The sequence below is a fragment of the Cuculus canorus genome, chromosome 3 (assembly GCF_017976375.1).
Source record: "Cuculus canorus isolate bCucCan1 chromosome 3, bCucCan1.pri, whole genome shotgun sequence".
NCBI classification, from domain to species: domain Eukaryota; kingdom Metazoa; phylum Chordata; class Aves; order Cuculiformes; family Cuculidae; genus Cuculus; species Cuculus canorus.
In genome coordinates, this window is record NC_071403.1 from 67,024,470 (window position 1) to 67,039,433 (window position 14,964).

Here is a 14,964-nt window from a genome sequence, read left to right on the forward strand (position 1 = left end):
CAGCATAGGCCTGTTTTCCATGGGCAAGGACGTCTTGTAGTGTTCACATCTGCACCTTTCCTGCTCCTCATTGTGATACTTTGGGCGCTTCCCCCTCAGGTCTGTCAGAATCCTGGAGGTCCCCAGGTGCTCGGTGGCTGAGCGAACTCAGTTACTGGCTGCATAGAATCCTGGATGTTTCCCCACTTCCTCGGTCAGGCACAGGTTTGGTTCAGCTCCCAACTCTGCCAGTCCTGCCTTCTTTTGGCTCCAGGCTTTTCTCATCCTGATGGGCCACAGAGAGGATTTCAGGTCTCTGTCCCAATAACTGTGCCAAGAAACCTGGAAACAGACACACGGAAAGAATCTCCTCTCCTGCCCTCTGACAGGCAGCTTTTACATCTCTCCTCCGACTGTTAGCCAGTTCCCTCCCACCCACCTTGGATATTTCCACCCTCCGCAGCATTCAGATTGTTGCGGGCCCTGGTTTTATCATTCCATGGGCTGATAGTCCAGTTGAGCAGAGCAGGAACACCACAAGGTGGGAATGCAAGTGATCCAGCAGCATTAGCAAAGAGCTTTACTCAGTGACCTCACTCTTCTCCCAGAACTAAATCAGGATGTAATCATGCATGGAGCTCTGTGCTCTAAGATAAAAGCGGCAGCCGTGTTCTGCAGGCATTAGGGGACAGGGAATGACAGGACAGCACGGAGCTGATGCATGTAGTAGCGGGGCTGCGGTTCTCTCCAGCTCTGGAGAGCTTGGCTGGTGGGAATCGATCCCGTAGCTGTCTCCATCAGGCTGGCTTCACCAGATTTTATGGGTTCCTCTTTAAGGAAAACAGGTTTGATCTTAGGTGAAGAGGGGTGGCTGATGCTAATCTTGGATCAAGCATCACTCCTAGCTTGTTCATTTCTCTTACAAATAGACAGAAGAACAGTGCAGGGAAATACTCCCAGCTTGTGGGTGATGGACAAAGCAGCAGTGCTGGCTCTGAGCTGAGGGCACATGGTGGCACTGGCACTGGCCCTGTTCCTCTGGGAAAAACAATGGGACCCTTTTTAGTGTCCCCTTCTGCAAATATTGCAGTAGGAGCTTTAGCCAGGCGGAAGCTGTGTGGGGCTGTTCACGTGCTGTCTGTGACAGCCAGTAGAGGAAATATCTGCCATTAGTCAAATCCTTCTGGTTCACAGAATCCTAGAATTGTTTGGTTAGAAAAGACCAACATACGACTTTCAAGCAGTTGTAGCCAGTGATAAGGTCTCCCCTCAGCCTCCTCTTCTCCAGACTAAACAGCCCCAGGTCCCTCAGCTGCTCCTTGTAAGACTTGTTCTCCAGCCCCTTCACCAGCTTCGCAGCTGGAAAGTCTATCTCTGCTCAGAGGACTAGATCAAACCCGTGTTCTGGGTAGGTCACTCCACTGTTCAGTTCTGTCTCACACGGAAGGACTACTGACACTGCAGGCTTCCAGAGACTCCTGCATGGAGTTGGGCGCACAAGAGGTGTCTGTGCAGGGTGTAGGATGTGGAGAATCTTTTTAGGTTCTGCTTTTTGTGAGGATGTTTTACAAACTGAAGCTTCTGTTTCTGTTGGCAGCTCTGGCCTGAGTCCCGAGGAGTCCAGGAGGCTGACCACAAACACCAGCCCTGCCGAGGTGGTGGATCTGGCAGCTGAGCAGCCGAAGCGCACACCGGCCTCCCTGGCACCACTGAAAGAGGAGGTTGCTCCTCCGTTAGAGCCCAAAGCACAAGTGGTCCAGGAGGCACCCGCGCCGAGAAAGGGAGGAGAGGAAAGGAGAGAGGCCATGCAGCCCAAACCAGCCCGACCTGCGGAGGCCTCGGGTTCCCCGAGTGGGTGTGTGATGAAGCCCAGCGAGTGTTCTCTCCCTGTGAAAGAGAAAGTCCAAGGAGAATCCATTCAGGAGAAACCACAAGCTGCCGCTAGCCAGAAGGCAGAAGAAGAGAGGAGGCCTGCTGTGTCCAAGGAAGCGGCAGCAAAGGAGACCGTCAGTACCTCAGCTTTGGCCCTGAGCAAACCAAAGAGCCCCGAGGCAGGCGAAGTCAGAGCAAGTGTGAAAAGTCCAGTGACAACTCCAGAAACACCAGAAAAGAAGCCTCCTGTAAGTGAAGACATGGAAGTCAGTGTTGAAGCTCATAAGAGGAAGTCAGAGAGTCGCGAAGAAGCTGCAACCACTCCCGAGAAGAAGCTGCGCCTGATGGAGAGCTGTCAGCACCACCAGACATTTCAGGCCCAACCTTCGTCCTTTCCTGCTGCTGGGACCCCGGTGCCACGAGTGCCCCCACTCAAGGTAAGGCGGAATGGAGGTGGAGCCCCAGAGCAGCCCTGCCCAGGGCAGTGCAGCTGGTGGCTCTCACAGAAAGGCTTCCCCAGGTCTCTTTCTGTGTGTAAATTGTGTCACTGGCACATTTCAGTGAGGGAAATGCTTGATCCAAAACCATAACAGCTGTTTGCTCAGGGGAATCGCTGGCTGGTGATCACCTAACTGCAGTTATAAATACCTCCAGTAAATGTGGTTCTGGTGAAAGATCTCCTGGGCAGGACTCAAACAACTGAGCCGAAGCCCAAGACTGAGTGTAATGGGGAGTTAAGCTGGGGAGAGCTGTGGAGAAGTGGCGGGGCTGTAACAACAGATCCGGCTGTAGCCCAGGAGTGCGCAGAGCTTTGCAGCCATGGGAGCATCCCCAGCAGGGATGCTGTTGGCAGCTTCTTCTATTGTATCAACCAGAAACTGAATTCTTTACCTGTGGTTAAAGACAGATCACCTAGAAACTATGTGGTTCTCCCTCATGCCAGCTGAACGCGTACAGCAGCACCTCTGCCTTTGTACCAGGACTTGCTGTGGTTTAGGTTCAATCCCCAGTTCAGGGCTACAGGCAGAAGGTGTACATGGAGAACTGTCCACTGACCATATTCCTGAGTGTCCTGGGAATTCCTTGTTCCTAGTATAATTCTTTTCTACTAGGAAGTGTGCAAACTTGGAGTTTTAAACATAGTTCATTATTCATAGAATCATAGAATGGTTTGTGTGGGAAGGAACATCAAAGCCCATCCAGTTCCAACCCTCTGTCATGGCAGGGACACCTTCCACTGGATCAGGTTGCTCAAAGCCCCATCCAGTCTGGCCTTCAACACCTCCAGGGATGGGGCAGCCACCACATCTCTGGGCAACCTGGGCCACGGCCTCCCCACCCCCACAAGAAAAAAATGACGCATGCTGTGTTTTGTAAGTGTAGCCTGAATGGGAGTGACATGAACAAAATTTGTTAGTGACACAAAATTGGGGAAAGTCATAACAAGAGAAGTTTGAAACAGCATCCTGGAAGCATGGCCAACCTTCCAGTGTCATGAACACAGGGATTAATTTAATAATAGGGGGAATTTAAGGGCAATGGAAGATTGTTCCCCCTATAAGGCAGAAGATGTCATTCTGCAGAAGGAGAGAAGTGGTGAGCTGGTCAAAGGGAAAGGGGGGCAGTGAGGTGCTGTAGGTACAACAAATTAAAACAAATGGAACTTGCAAATATACTCGATAAATCTTAGCAATGGAGAGAGAATGGCGTTCACACTGGTGCACAGCTCTCGCCACCGACCTGACAGTGAGAGCAAACATAGGGAGAGTGAACTGGAGTGCAGAGGAGAGAACCTGCTTTAGGGGAAAAAGGACTCAAATCTCTGTGTTCTGGCTACAGCCCCACAGCAGAGAAGAATCATAGAATCATGGAACCATTAAGGTTGGAAAAGCCCTCTAAGCTCATCCAGTCCAACCATGAGCCCAGCCACACCGTACTGACTAAACCATGTCCCCAAGTGCCATGGCCACACAGTGTTTGAACCCGTTCCAGGGATGGGGACTCCACCACTGCCCTGGGCAGCCTCTGTCAGTGAAGAAATTATTGCCAATATCCAATCTAAACCTCCCTGGCACAACTTGAGGCCATTGCCTCTCATCTTGTCCCTTGTTCTTGGGGAGCAAAGCCCGACTCCTGTCTGGCACCAGCCTCCTTTCTGGGAGCTGCGGAGAGCAATGAGGTCTCCCCTCAGCCTTCTCTTCTCCAGACTAAACGGCCCTAGAGCCCTCATCTGCTCCCAGAACCCCTGGGCTCCAGACCCTACCCCAGCTCTGTTTCTCTTCTCTGGATGCGCTCCAGCCCCTCAAGGTTTTTCTTGCAGTGACCGGCCCAGAACTGAACGCAGGATTCGAAGTGCAGCCTCACCAGGGCCAAGTGCAGGGGAATGATTCCTTCCCTTCTGCTGGCCACACCGCGGCTGATCCAAGCCAGGATGCTGTTGCCCTTCTTAGCCACCTGGGCCACTGCTGGCTTGTGTTCAGCTGTTGTTAATGCACAGGGGGAGAGGAGCAATGCAAAACCATGCAGAATGTTGACACAGACCTTTAAATGGATATAAATTATGCGTGAATAAGGTGTGGAACTTGGAATAAGGGGCGATAGATGTGGAGTTCTGGAGGAACCTTACAGATTTTCTGGAGCTCAGCAGATGTTTGAGTAGCATTGTACAACGTGCTGCAGGGGCTGAGTGTCTGGATGGGTGCACCTAGTTGACCATAGACTAGAGCAGGCGCACCAGGCAGCACGAGATCATGTACATCTGTCATTGTTTTCCTCAAATGAGGGATGTAAGGCATTTCTCCAAAGCGATTTCTCCAAAATTACAGCTGTTTCTCCAAGTCTAGAATGGTAAAGACAAGTTCTTCAGTCTGAGGGTGAAATCACTTTGAAACGTGATTTAGCAGGCACAGTGCATTTGGGCTGACAGTTGGGCTGGATGAGCTTAGAGTTCTTCTCCAAACTCAATGATTCCATGAAATGTTTCTCATGTCTCAGCTGTGCTTCTCTTCTCCTCTGTTCCAGATTCCCGTTTCCAGGATCTCCCAGCTGCCATTTCCTGCAGGCCAGGTCTCTCCCAGGGCTCGCCTCCCGCTCTCACTCACCAGTCCAGGAAGAACAGGGGCCAGAACCCTGGCGGACATCAAGGCCAAGGCCCAGCAAGCCAAGGCTCAGAGGGCAGCGGCCGCTGCTGCTGCTGCCGCCGCTGCTGCTGCCGCCTCAGCAGGAGGAGCCGTCCCAGGGCCCGGCCCGGGTGGTGGTGGAGGCCTACCGGGTGGTGGGGGAGGCAAGAGTGACGCAGTCACCAGCGGAACTGGAACTGGAGGGAATGCACTGGAACTGGCAGGAACTGGAAGCGGGGGAGGTTCGAGAAGGTTTCTTCCCCATTCCCAAATGGGGAGCCAGGCCACAGACCGGGCACCACCGCACAATCCTTCTGGAGCACAATTACAGCAAACATCCGTAATGCAGCCCACAACTCCAGCCAGCAATGCCAGCACCAGCTCCTCCTCTCCAGCAGCATCGGCATTAGGGAAAGCCAGCCAGCTGAACCCGAGCCTCCCCAGTGTGGCTGCACACTGGGATTCGGGCTTCATGAACACCGGCAGCAGTGCCAAACGAGAGGAAGCACCTTCTGCTCCAGCAGGTCCCTATCAGGCCTGTGGAGCATCAGCTGCCAGGGAGGGAGCAGCCTGTCCCACGACATCTGCAGCAGATCCCAACGCAGACCTAACCAAGGGAGCCCCTGCAGCCTTCAGAGGCACCAGCTCTGATGTTCCGACGAGCACATCTCCTTCCCCTCCGATGTCCTCACTGACACCTGCCAGCTCAGAAGCCCAGGCCCAGGTCACATCCACTCCGTCCGTTCCACCCTCCAACGCGCCATCCGGGGTGCCCGGCCTCAAGTCTCTCACAGGTCTGAGCTGTGCAGCCTTCCCAAAGCCAAGCTCCAGCATTCCTGCTAACAACCCTTTGGTCACCCAGCTTCTTCAGGGCAAAAATGTCCCTTTAGATCAAATCCTGCCGAAGCCTCTCACCAAAGCCGAGGTGAAGACTGTCCCGTTAGCTTCTCCTGAAGAAAAAGGGGCAGCTGCAGCGCCCAGTGCTGTGAGCAGCACAGGGAACAGAGCCGAGGGTGGGGAAAGACAATCGAGTTTACCCACACAGCAGCTCGGGAAGATCTTTTGCCAGAACAGGCCCCTGCCTCACATTCCAAGGACCTTTCCGCTCCCCTCGGGAAAGGACCCCAGTCTTGACCGGCAGCAGTGCCACGAGACACTCAGCAAAACAACCCAGGAGCAGATCCTCCAGACTCTCATCAAGAGGATCCAGAAGCAGGATATGTTGCCAGTCCTTCAGCCTTCACAGCTGAACCTCACACACTCGGGTTTCCAGTTGGAAAACAGCTCCACCAGCCAGCGATTCATGCTAGGTTTCATGGGCAGGAGGACATCCAAGCCTGCCATGTCTGGTCATTATCTGCTCAACATCTCCACCTATGGCCGTGGCTCGGAGAGTTTGAGGAGAAGCTTCTTGAACCCTGAAAGTCGCACATGCCTGAACAGCCCTGTGGATGCTGTGAGACCAGAATACGGGGAATGTGAGGAGATGCCTGGCGATGGCAACAGCAGTGAGGAAGGAGAGGCAGATGATGAGAGCATCAGTGATGAACGCGAATGTGTCAGCGTCAAAGAGGAGCCCCTGGCAGCTCAGGCTTCCAGTCAGTGTGAAAAGGAGCAGGTATTGCATCGCATAAATTCTTCGGATTACAGCACTCTCACTAAAAAGGGGGTAAAGATGGAAGCAGCCACGTCCCAGCAAGCATCAGCCAACAAGGAGAATGTTCAGATGTTGGATGGAACCACGCTAGCGCGAGGTTTCATTCAAGCTGCTCAAGAGCAAATGGCACATGCAATGAGAGGGAAAACGCCCAGCAATCCGGAGCTTTTCAGTACTTCCGTCCAGTCCTCAGACTCTGCGCAGCAGCAGCCTCCGTTGCTTTCTCCTCCACACCCTCCAAAGCTCTCGGGTAGTGCTGCAGCACAGCTCCTCGGGCCCAGTTACAGCGGCATGATAAATGTCTCCACCTCCCCGGATGTGAACCAAGGGTCCCTCATGACCGGGCTGTCAGAATGCAATCAGTTGTCCAGCAGCATGGGGAACGTCATGTCCTTCTCCGTGACTGTAACCACCATTCCCACCAGCCAAGCTATGAACTCTGGCACCCATGGTCAGTCCATCCCTGTTCAAGCCTTTGCGGAAGACAACAGCATGGAGGATTCCCCCTCCAAGTGCTACTGCAGGTTGAAAGCCATGATCATGTGCAAGGGCTGCGGTGCCTTCTGCCATGACGACTGCATCGGCCCCTCTAAGCTCTGTGTCTCCTGCCTCGTCGTGCGGTAACCGGCATGGGAAGGGGGGGAAGAGGATGGCTTGGTTTGGGGGTTGCTTTCGGAAGTACGTTGGGAAGAAACAGGAATTTACTGCCTTGCACAAGAGACACGTTACTGAATCAGGAACACAGAGTAGCGTTCTTCTTTCATTAAAGAAAGAGCACCTTGTACAGTGAGTCGAAATCGAGCTCAACTGCGTGAATTGTGACAAGAGTTTGCACTTAAGGAATTCTGTAAATATCTCACATTATTTTGTTTAAAAGTATTTTTTCAGTCTTTTAGGAGTTTGCATTGGGCCGGCGCTGCCGCTCACTGCCCCCAGCCTGCTGTTCGGCGCATTTGCCGAGCTCTGCTCCCAATGGGGGAACGAACCCCGGCAAACCTTGGCCTTTGGTCTTCTCTAAGCAAAGAGGAGAACTGGATAACCAAGAACTGAAGCGCTTGTGCTCCCTGATCCCAGAGCACCAGAGTAGGAGCCCTGCAGCGCTCCCTTCGCTGCTCTCCCTTTCAGCTGGACTTTCTCCGTGCTGGAAGGCGTTAGCGTTGCGTCAGCCGTTCTGGCAGCTGCCTTTCATTTGTGCCGGGCTGATAACAGAGGCGTGCTGGGTTGTGCAATACTGGCCGGTGGCTTTGATGTGCAGGTCCTCTCCTCTTCGAGGAGTTGATTGCAGTATTTAAGGAAGGCGATGACTCGATTTGCCACTGGTAAATACTGAAAAAAAGCAACTGCACTAACCATAGGATCCCAGAAATTCCCTAAAGCAACTCAGTAGCCGTGATTCCCGGTGATGCCAGGAATCATTTATAGCAGAGATCACAAGTGTGTGCTGAACTGCATCTCATTTCCAACTGCCAGGACTCGGCAGACGCTTGCATCTGTAGGTGTTTTGCAGGAGCGGGAAGGTGCCATCCCATGGACCCACCCGCTGTTAGAGCACATGGCGCAAGTGAAGCACGCTGCGCACGTCCTTGGGCGTGCTCTTCCTGAGGAAGCTTCCCATGATCATCCCAACCTCCACCACAGTCAGGCATCTCTGGTTTCCATAGATTTTATATTTAGCTAAGTGTAGAAAGCAGAAAACCAGTGTCCTGCTGGGCCTTGCCGTTAGCCCACTGGGGTGTCTGTGTTCCTAAATGCCAAATCAGGCTGGACTCTGTGTGGGTTTTCTCGGCCGAGGCCCAGGGCTGTGCTGGGGCTGGGGAAGGCACGGCTCCACTCCCTGTGCCCAATCAGGAGATCCTGACGGTGATGCTCATCCTCGCTTCTGCTGTGCACAGATTTGTTCACTGGGGTTAACTGAAATTAAAGCAGTTACAGACTGGCTCTCAGCCAAAGCTGACAGCGGGCTGGCTAATGAAGCACACACCAGTCTGGATTGTGATGTGTCACATCACCGCCAGGATCCGAGTGCTCTTTCTCTTCTGAAACGATGTTGGGTTCGCTCATCGCATCCAGTTGTGTCGCTGTTGGGGCGGGTGGGGCCATGCTGCATCCCAGTCAGGGAACAGATCTGCGTATCTTTGTGATGGAAAAGCACTGAATTCACTTTTAATCCAAAGGCCTTTTTAAGATGAAGCAATATTAGCAGGTGGGACAGCGGTTGCTTGAGCTGAGTCCTCAGCCTTTCTTCCTTCTTCCTTTCCAGCTGTCCTCCTGCTTCCCCCCTTGCCCTCTCCCTCGCCACTGGTAGCGATCAAGAGTGACTGCCCATGAAGCCGTGTGTTTCTCCAGGGAGCAGGCAGTGATTTATTGGTATTGATAAGAGAGTTGCAAACCCGGTCATGTCCTTGCAGAACTGTTTCCTCCCCAGCTGGCAGAGGCCGGCATCCTCTGGAGCAGGGTTGGTGTGCAGGGGGCAGCCAAAGCTGCGCCGCATCTTGGTCTTTGTGTTGCTCATCTCAAACTCTTTAGGAAGCAGTGACCCAGTGGTGGAAAGGATTTGAGTACTAGAAATAAAGGCCACTTTCCTAATCGATAACTGAAATCTCAAAGAAAAACCCTACACAAAGTTCCCCCGAGTTTTTCCATCACATTTCTGTGTGCTGGCGGTGATCAGAGCCCAGGAACAGCCCTGCTCTGTGCATGGTCCTCTGTCAGGGCAGAGCAGCAGAAGTGGGTTGGCTGCTCCCAGGCACGATGACAAGGATAACCTGGATTCCTGGGCTGAGGTGCGCAGCGGCACGGCTCAGGGCAGTATCCCATCACTGCCTCCATCCATCTCCTGTTCTGTACAAGGGGTTTCCACCATCTCCTGTTCTGTACAGGGAGTTTTCACCATTTTCTTAGGTCTTGGGGTACAGTGTAAAGTGGTTCAGAGCCGCGTGCCTGGGGGAGCTGAGCACAGAGGGCAGGGCTGGTCCATTCCTCGTTCACTCCAGCCTTGTCTGGGCATGGAAGAAGTTACAGCAGCGAGATCCTTATAGAGATGCACTTATTCCCATCTGAGACAGCTTCCCTGGAATAATCCCATTTAAAGGTTGTTGGAGTTATAAACTGGACTGAAGAAGTCATCTTTCCCTCAGATAAGAGGTTTTGCTGATGTAGCTGGATCCATTTGGCTCCCACCTTGGCTTCTGTCTGGGCATTTTTAGAATCATAGAATCACCAGGTTGGAAAGGACCCACTGGATCATCGAGTCCAACCATTCCTAACACTCCCTTAAACCATGTCCCTAAGCACTTCATCAACCCGTTCCTTAACACCTCCAGGGAAGATGACTCGACCACCTCCTTGGGCAGCCTGTTCCAGTAATGATGAGGCTGATGAGGCTGTTTGGGACAGAGAAGGAGCTGAGGAGGGAGCAGCAGGCTGGGAGCTGCCAGCTTGCTCGTAGCGCTCACGGGCTTTTCTGCCAGCTGCCGCTTGCCAGGGCTGTTCCATTGCTCCAGGCAGCATTTTCCAAACCATCACTTGCTGTGGTTCCAGCTTGTTCCTCCCTTTGGATTTTGCAAGCATCCCCTGTCATGCGTGGGCTGTTTCCTGTGCCACAGGCACCTCCGAAGTGCAGGGAGCTGCTGTTTCCCAAGCTGCACACAACCACACCGATCTCTGTGGCTCCCGCCCTGTACAGGACAGTGCAGGCACCTTGCATGGAACTTGGAAGTTTACAGCTCCGTTCAGTGCCTTAGTTCTATTTTAATGGATCAGCACTTTCCTCAGGCTACTTTTATCCCATTTCTTTTTAAGAGAATAACTTCTTTTAGCTGCACGTCTTTGATTTTGACACACGCTGCGAGCTTCTAGGGGCAGCTCGATGGAGCGGTCTCCAGGGGTTGCAGGAGGGCATTATGTAGTTTGGAGTGACTGGAAACACTGGGGCTCCGTATAATAATTGCTGTAAGCCCAGGCCAACATAAAACCTCGGGAGTCGGTGTGTTCCGCAGTGCTGGGTAGAGAGGGAAATGTTTTAGACAGGGGAAATGCTGCAGCCCATGTGGGAGCGATCCCTGTGTGGCTCAGCCCGCTGCTGCCTCACTGCTGAGGCTCTGCCGGCAGTTGCCACTCTTCTCATCAGCCGGCCTTCCTGCTGTTCCTTCCAGCAGGATAATAACCCACCTTCACACTGGATTTATCAATAGAAGCGGTGTCATGGCATTGTTTGAAGCATTAGACTGGTTCTAAGCGCTACAGTAAATGCTTCCATAAAGCCTTGAGATGAAAGGTTCTCAGTGTTTGTGGCAGCAAAAGCAATTTGAGTTGGAGAAGATTCTTGAATTTAAACCTTCCCTTCTAGGCCACATCCAGGTCCTGCAGCACAGGAGCCAGAAGTACAGCCTGATCCATGGAATTCAACTTCCCAGTGCAAACCTCAGTGCGAGTTGTGGTAGTGGAACAGCGAGCATGACTGTCTGAGGGAGCTGAGGTTTGGAGACTGGCAGCATAGGGAGGGAACGTTAGGTGCAGTTTTAATGTCCCTTCTTAAATCAAAAGCAAAGAGCAGGGTGCGCCGTTAACACCAGGCAGCAGAGCTGGGTCTTTGCTGCGGTGTAAGAAATAGTGGAAGAGGTGGCACATTCCCGGTCAAGTCGTTTTTCACTCTGGAGCTTTGCGTGGGCTCAGTTGTTGGAAGCCACCACAGCCGTCAGCTTCTGGCTGTGCCGTGGTGGCTCCACCGGCTTCAGGAGGTGGCGGAAGGTGCGGGAGGTGGTGGATGGTGCTCAGCTCTCCCAGCCAGGGTTGGCAGGGTTGTCACTGGCCTGAGCTTCCTGAATCCCACGGCTGAAATCATGGCTGCGGGAGGGAAGTGATGGCACAGGCGCTGAGCAGGGATGAGCTGCTGCGCTGGGGAGAAGAGCATTCCCAGGATCCTGCTGGGGGCAGCAAACCAGGGGCCAGGCCTCTGCAGCAGCTCCCAGCAGGATCTCTGGGGGGAACAGCTGGAGCACCTCTGGGATGGTCTCTCCAGAACTGTCTTTGTTACCTAGGATGTTTTTTAATGCTATACGTTTGATAGAAGCGAAGAGCAATTTTAAGAGCTTACAGTAATATATTTTAAGTAATATATATTTTAGTACCTGTAAAAAGCAACGGACAAAGGCTGGGGGGCGGCCTCGAAACAGGGTACTGGGAGCATGGGGTTCTCAGCCAGGATGAGAACAGCTCTGCGAGCCGGAGAGTGGGAATGATGCTGTTTGTTCCATTAATGCAATAAAAATGGGAATTCTTAGCAAGAAGAAACCCAGTGCTGTTCACCAGGGACTTTTCTGGTTGTAACAACCAGCCTGGAAACAGCTTTGAAAATTCTAAACCTTTGTCTGTCTTTTGCCTTTTTAAAAGGGACTTAAATTGGAATAGAGGGTATGTACAGAAAAATCAAGTTGACACCATTTTAAAATGTATTTTTACACAAATAATATAGAAAAATCATATTTTACCTAAGAATTTTAAGTATTTGAAATGTATATATATACTGTATGTATTTCATATATTCTTTATTTTACATTTTCGATGTATTAAAAGTATTTGCGCTGGCTGGGTTTGAGCATGTGATGATGTTTAAAGAAAGGAAAAGCAAAGGAGAGGGAGAGAGGAGGGGAGACTTGCATGGCTGCAGGGGAGCAGAGCCAGCAATTTGGGAGCAAATGGATTGTGGGAGAGTTTAGAGGATTTAGAGGATACAGAACATTCTTCAGCCCTGTTTGTGATTCTGTTAATAACTGTTCATGTAGCTGCATAACCCCCTGAATAACCCATTGGGAGAGGAGAAGTGGAGGGGGACTGTGTCTACAGGCACCACACCCGGCATTGCCAGAGATGGGCTGGAACTGGTGCTGCTCACCCACACCACCACCAGAAGCTGCTCAGTTCTGCTGTGCCACTGGAATTCTAATAAATAGCTGTATTTCTGGTGTGAACATCTTACAGTGCATATAGGGAATTCCAGCGGTGCACCAAAAGTCAACGATTGCCAGGAAACACTATCAAGGCAGGGGTTTTTGTTCTTTAAATTGTAGGAGTTTGAGTGAAAATCTCCCTATAAAGGATGCTGCGTCTTTGCAGCTATCGGGGATTCTCACCAGGAACGGGATCCTAGCGATGCTCCTCTTGAGCAGCAGTTATCGGACATGTTGCCAGCCAAGGGGAGCAGATCGGGAGGGTGCAGTGCTGTAGGGTTCAGCCGCGATGTGCAGCGCTGTGTCCCATTTTCCGCTGCCTCCGGGCACTGCTCCGTGGAGCCGTATATTGGAATAAACAGCACCTACTGCTTGAGACGCGGGGAGCTGCAGCCTGGTGGTAATTGCTGGCTGAGGTTCCGCATTGGTAGAGAGAACACGGATCCCTGCTGCAAGGGGGGCAGCCCCACAGCGCAGCAGCCCTGTACTTCCCTCATCCCCTTTTCTATGCCCAGTTTGGCTTAGGTGAATCTCAAATGAGATTTACGCTGTTCCGCTTACTCCAGCCAGCAGCTGCAGGAATCCCGTACACAAACCAGGGGTGTTTGCAGCAGCTCTGGTGCTGGGACACAGCGGGAGGGGAACTGTGGGGAAAGAAGAGGCATTAACAAGTCAGGCTTTAAAAGAACAAACCCGCAACCTGGAAAGGGGCTGAGACTGTTCTACTGTCAGAATTATTATCAGAGTCCCTTGAAAAAGCAGAACACGTCCCCTGGTTCTTAGGCCAAAGCTGCCGTTGCCGGGGCGAGGGGGCTTCCACTCTGTAAAGTCTGCACTATAGGAAACACCACTGTTCAGGGGGTGCACATGGAATCCGTCCGCGGCTGTGCAGGTGTGTGTGCCCACAGCTGAGCATGAGCCCAGCTTCATCCCAGTCTCCTGTGATGGTACACCCTACAGTTACCACAGACCCGAGATGGAATTACAGCTTGGGTGTTTCTTTTCATATTTAAGATATATGAGTTGGACACAGCCCGCAATAGCGATGTGTTCTGAGCTGCTGCACTTTTTAAACAAGCATTCCTGTCCCCTGGTACTGCTGCATCTCCTGTTCCTCCCTGTCTCTGTTTCAAACTGAAACCCAGCTGGTCCCTCAAACCATTCAGTTCAGACTTCCTAGATGCTGCATTATAGATTTTATAGGGGAGAAGCTGGGCCAAGAGTGGAGCTTGCAGAGGCCAGACTGTGGGGATCCTCCGGAGCTGGAGGGGAATGCGCTGTGAATGCCACTTGACTGTGCCCAGCTGACAGGGTTGTGGCTGTGCCGTCTGTGCGGATGCTCAGCCCACCTGAGCCACGAGGGGACAGCGGCACCTGAGCCTCAGTGGCAAAGGAGTCGGCAACAACTCCTTTATCCCATATCCAGAGGGGTTCTAAGGATTCACCCACAAAGAGCAACAGCGCTCCTTCTGTTACCGCAGATCTCCTGGGCTGTTGTAAGCCCAGAGCCCATCACTGTCCACCTGCGAGGTCAAATTTAAATAAGAAATGTAGCGAAGTTTTACAGAAAAAGCAATTGTAGATCAGGAACGTAACTGCTGCGCATTTCAAACCTGCGGGGCTCGTCCCAGCCAGTCGCGATATGGCAGGGCTTGGCCGTGTGTTTGGCAAAGCGGCTTTGTCACCCAGCTTTTACTCGTTCTGCTGTACAAGATTCCACCTTGGCTCCTCACCAGCATCGCGAGGGAGCTGAGGCGAGCGGAAGCCAGCTTGTTCCTATCTGGTCACACGAGGATCCGTGTGCCCATAGGAAATAGCACTTTGACAAGCAAAGCCTGCCCTCTGGCTTCTGTCTTAGTGCAGATTCTGTTCCTCTGCCTCTCACCTATTTTTGTCATGTAAAACTACCTGCTTTATAAATGAATGTAAAATACAGTAGTTCAGCACATGGACAAATGTGTATTTTATCTCAATGTTTCCTTTTATGGTCAATAAAAAGCATATGATTTTATGATTGTCAGTGCTGATGTGGATTTTTCCATTACTGCCTTTGCTCTTTCAAGGGACTCTGAGATGACAGCGAACGGTGCTGCTCCGACTTCGTAAGCTATGGGCATCTGTAAAATTTCTTCCACATGCTTCAAAAGGAAAGCTTGCGTTTAATTCTAAGCCTCAATAAACATCCTGCAATTCACAGAATCATTAAGGTTGGAAAAGCCTTCTCAGCTCATCCAGTCCAATCATCAGCCCAACCTCACTGTGCTGACCAAACCATGTCCCCAGGTGTCACAGCCACACATAGAATCATTTGGAAAAGAGCTTTGAGATCATTGAGTCCAACTGTCCCTGTCCACTGCTAGACCAGATCCCTGAGCACCTCATCCACCTT

The 14,964-nt window shown here is 52.0% G+C and overlaps 1 protein-coding gene across 2 annotated transcripts in view; it reads left to right on the forward strand.

Moving 5' to 3' along the window:
- Window positions 1-14,578, forward strand: part of ASXL2 (ASXL transcriptional regulator 2) — a 71,075-nt gene extending 56,497 nt beyond the window's left edge. For both annotated transcript variants that reach the window (XM_054061753.1, XM_009563752.2), the window contains 2 exons: window positions 1,577-2,288; window positions 4,873-14,578. In XM_054061753.1, coding sequence (XP_053917728.1) covers window positions 1,577-2,288; window positions 4,873-7,251 — 3,091 coding nt within the window. In that variant the 3' untranslated portion in view covers window positions 7,252-14,578. The remainder of the gene's footprint in view (window positions 1-1,576; window positions 2,289-4,872) is intronic.
- Window positions 14,579-14,964: the final 386 nt, after the last annotated feature.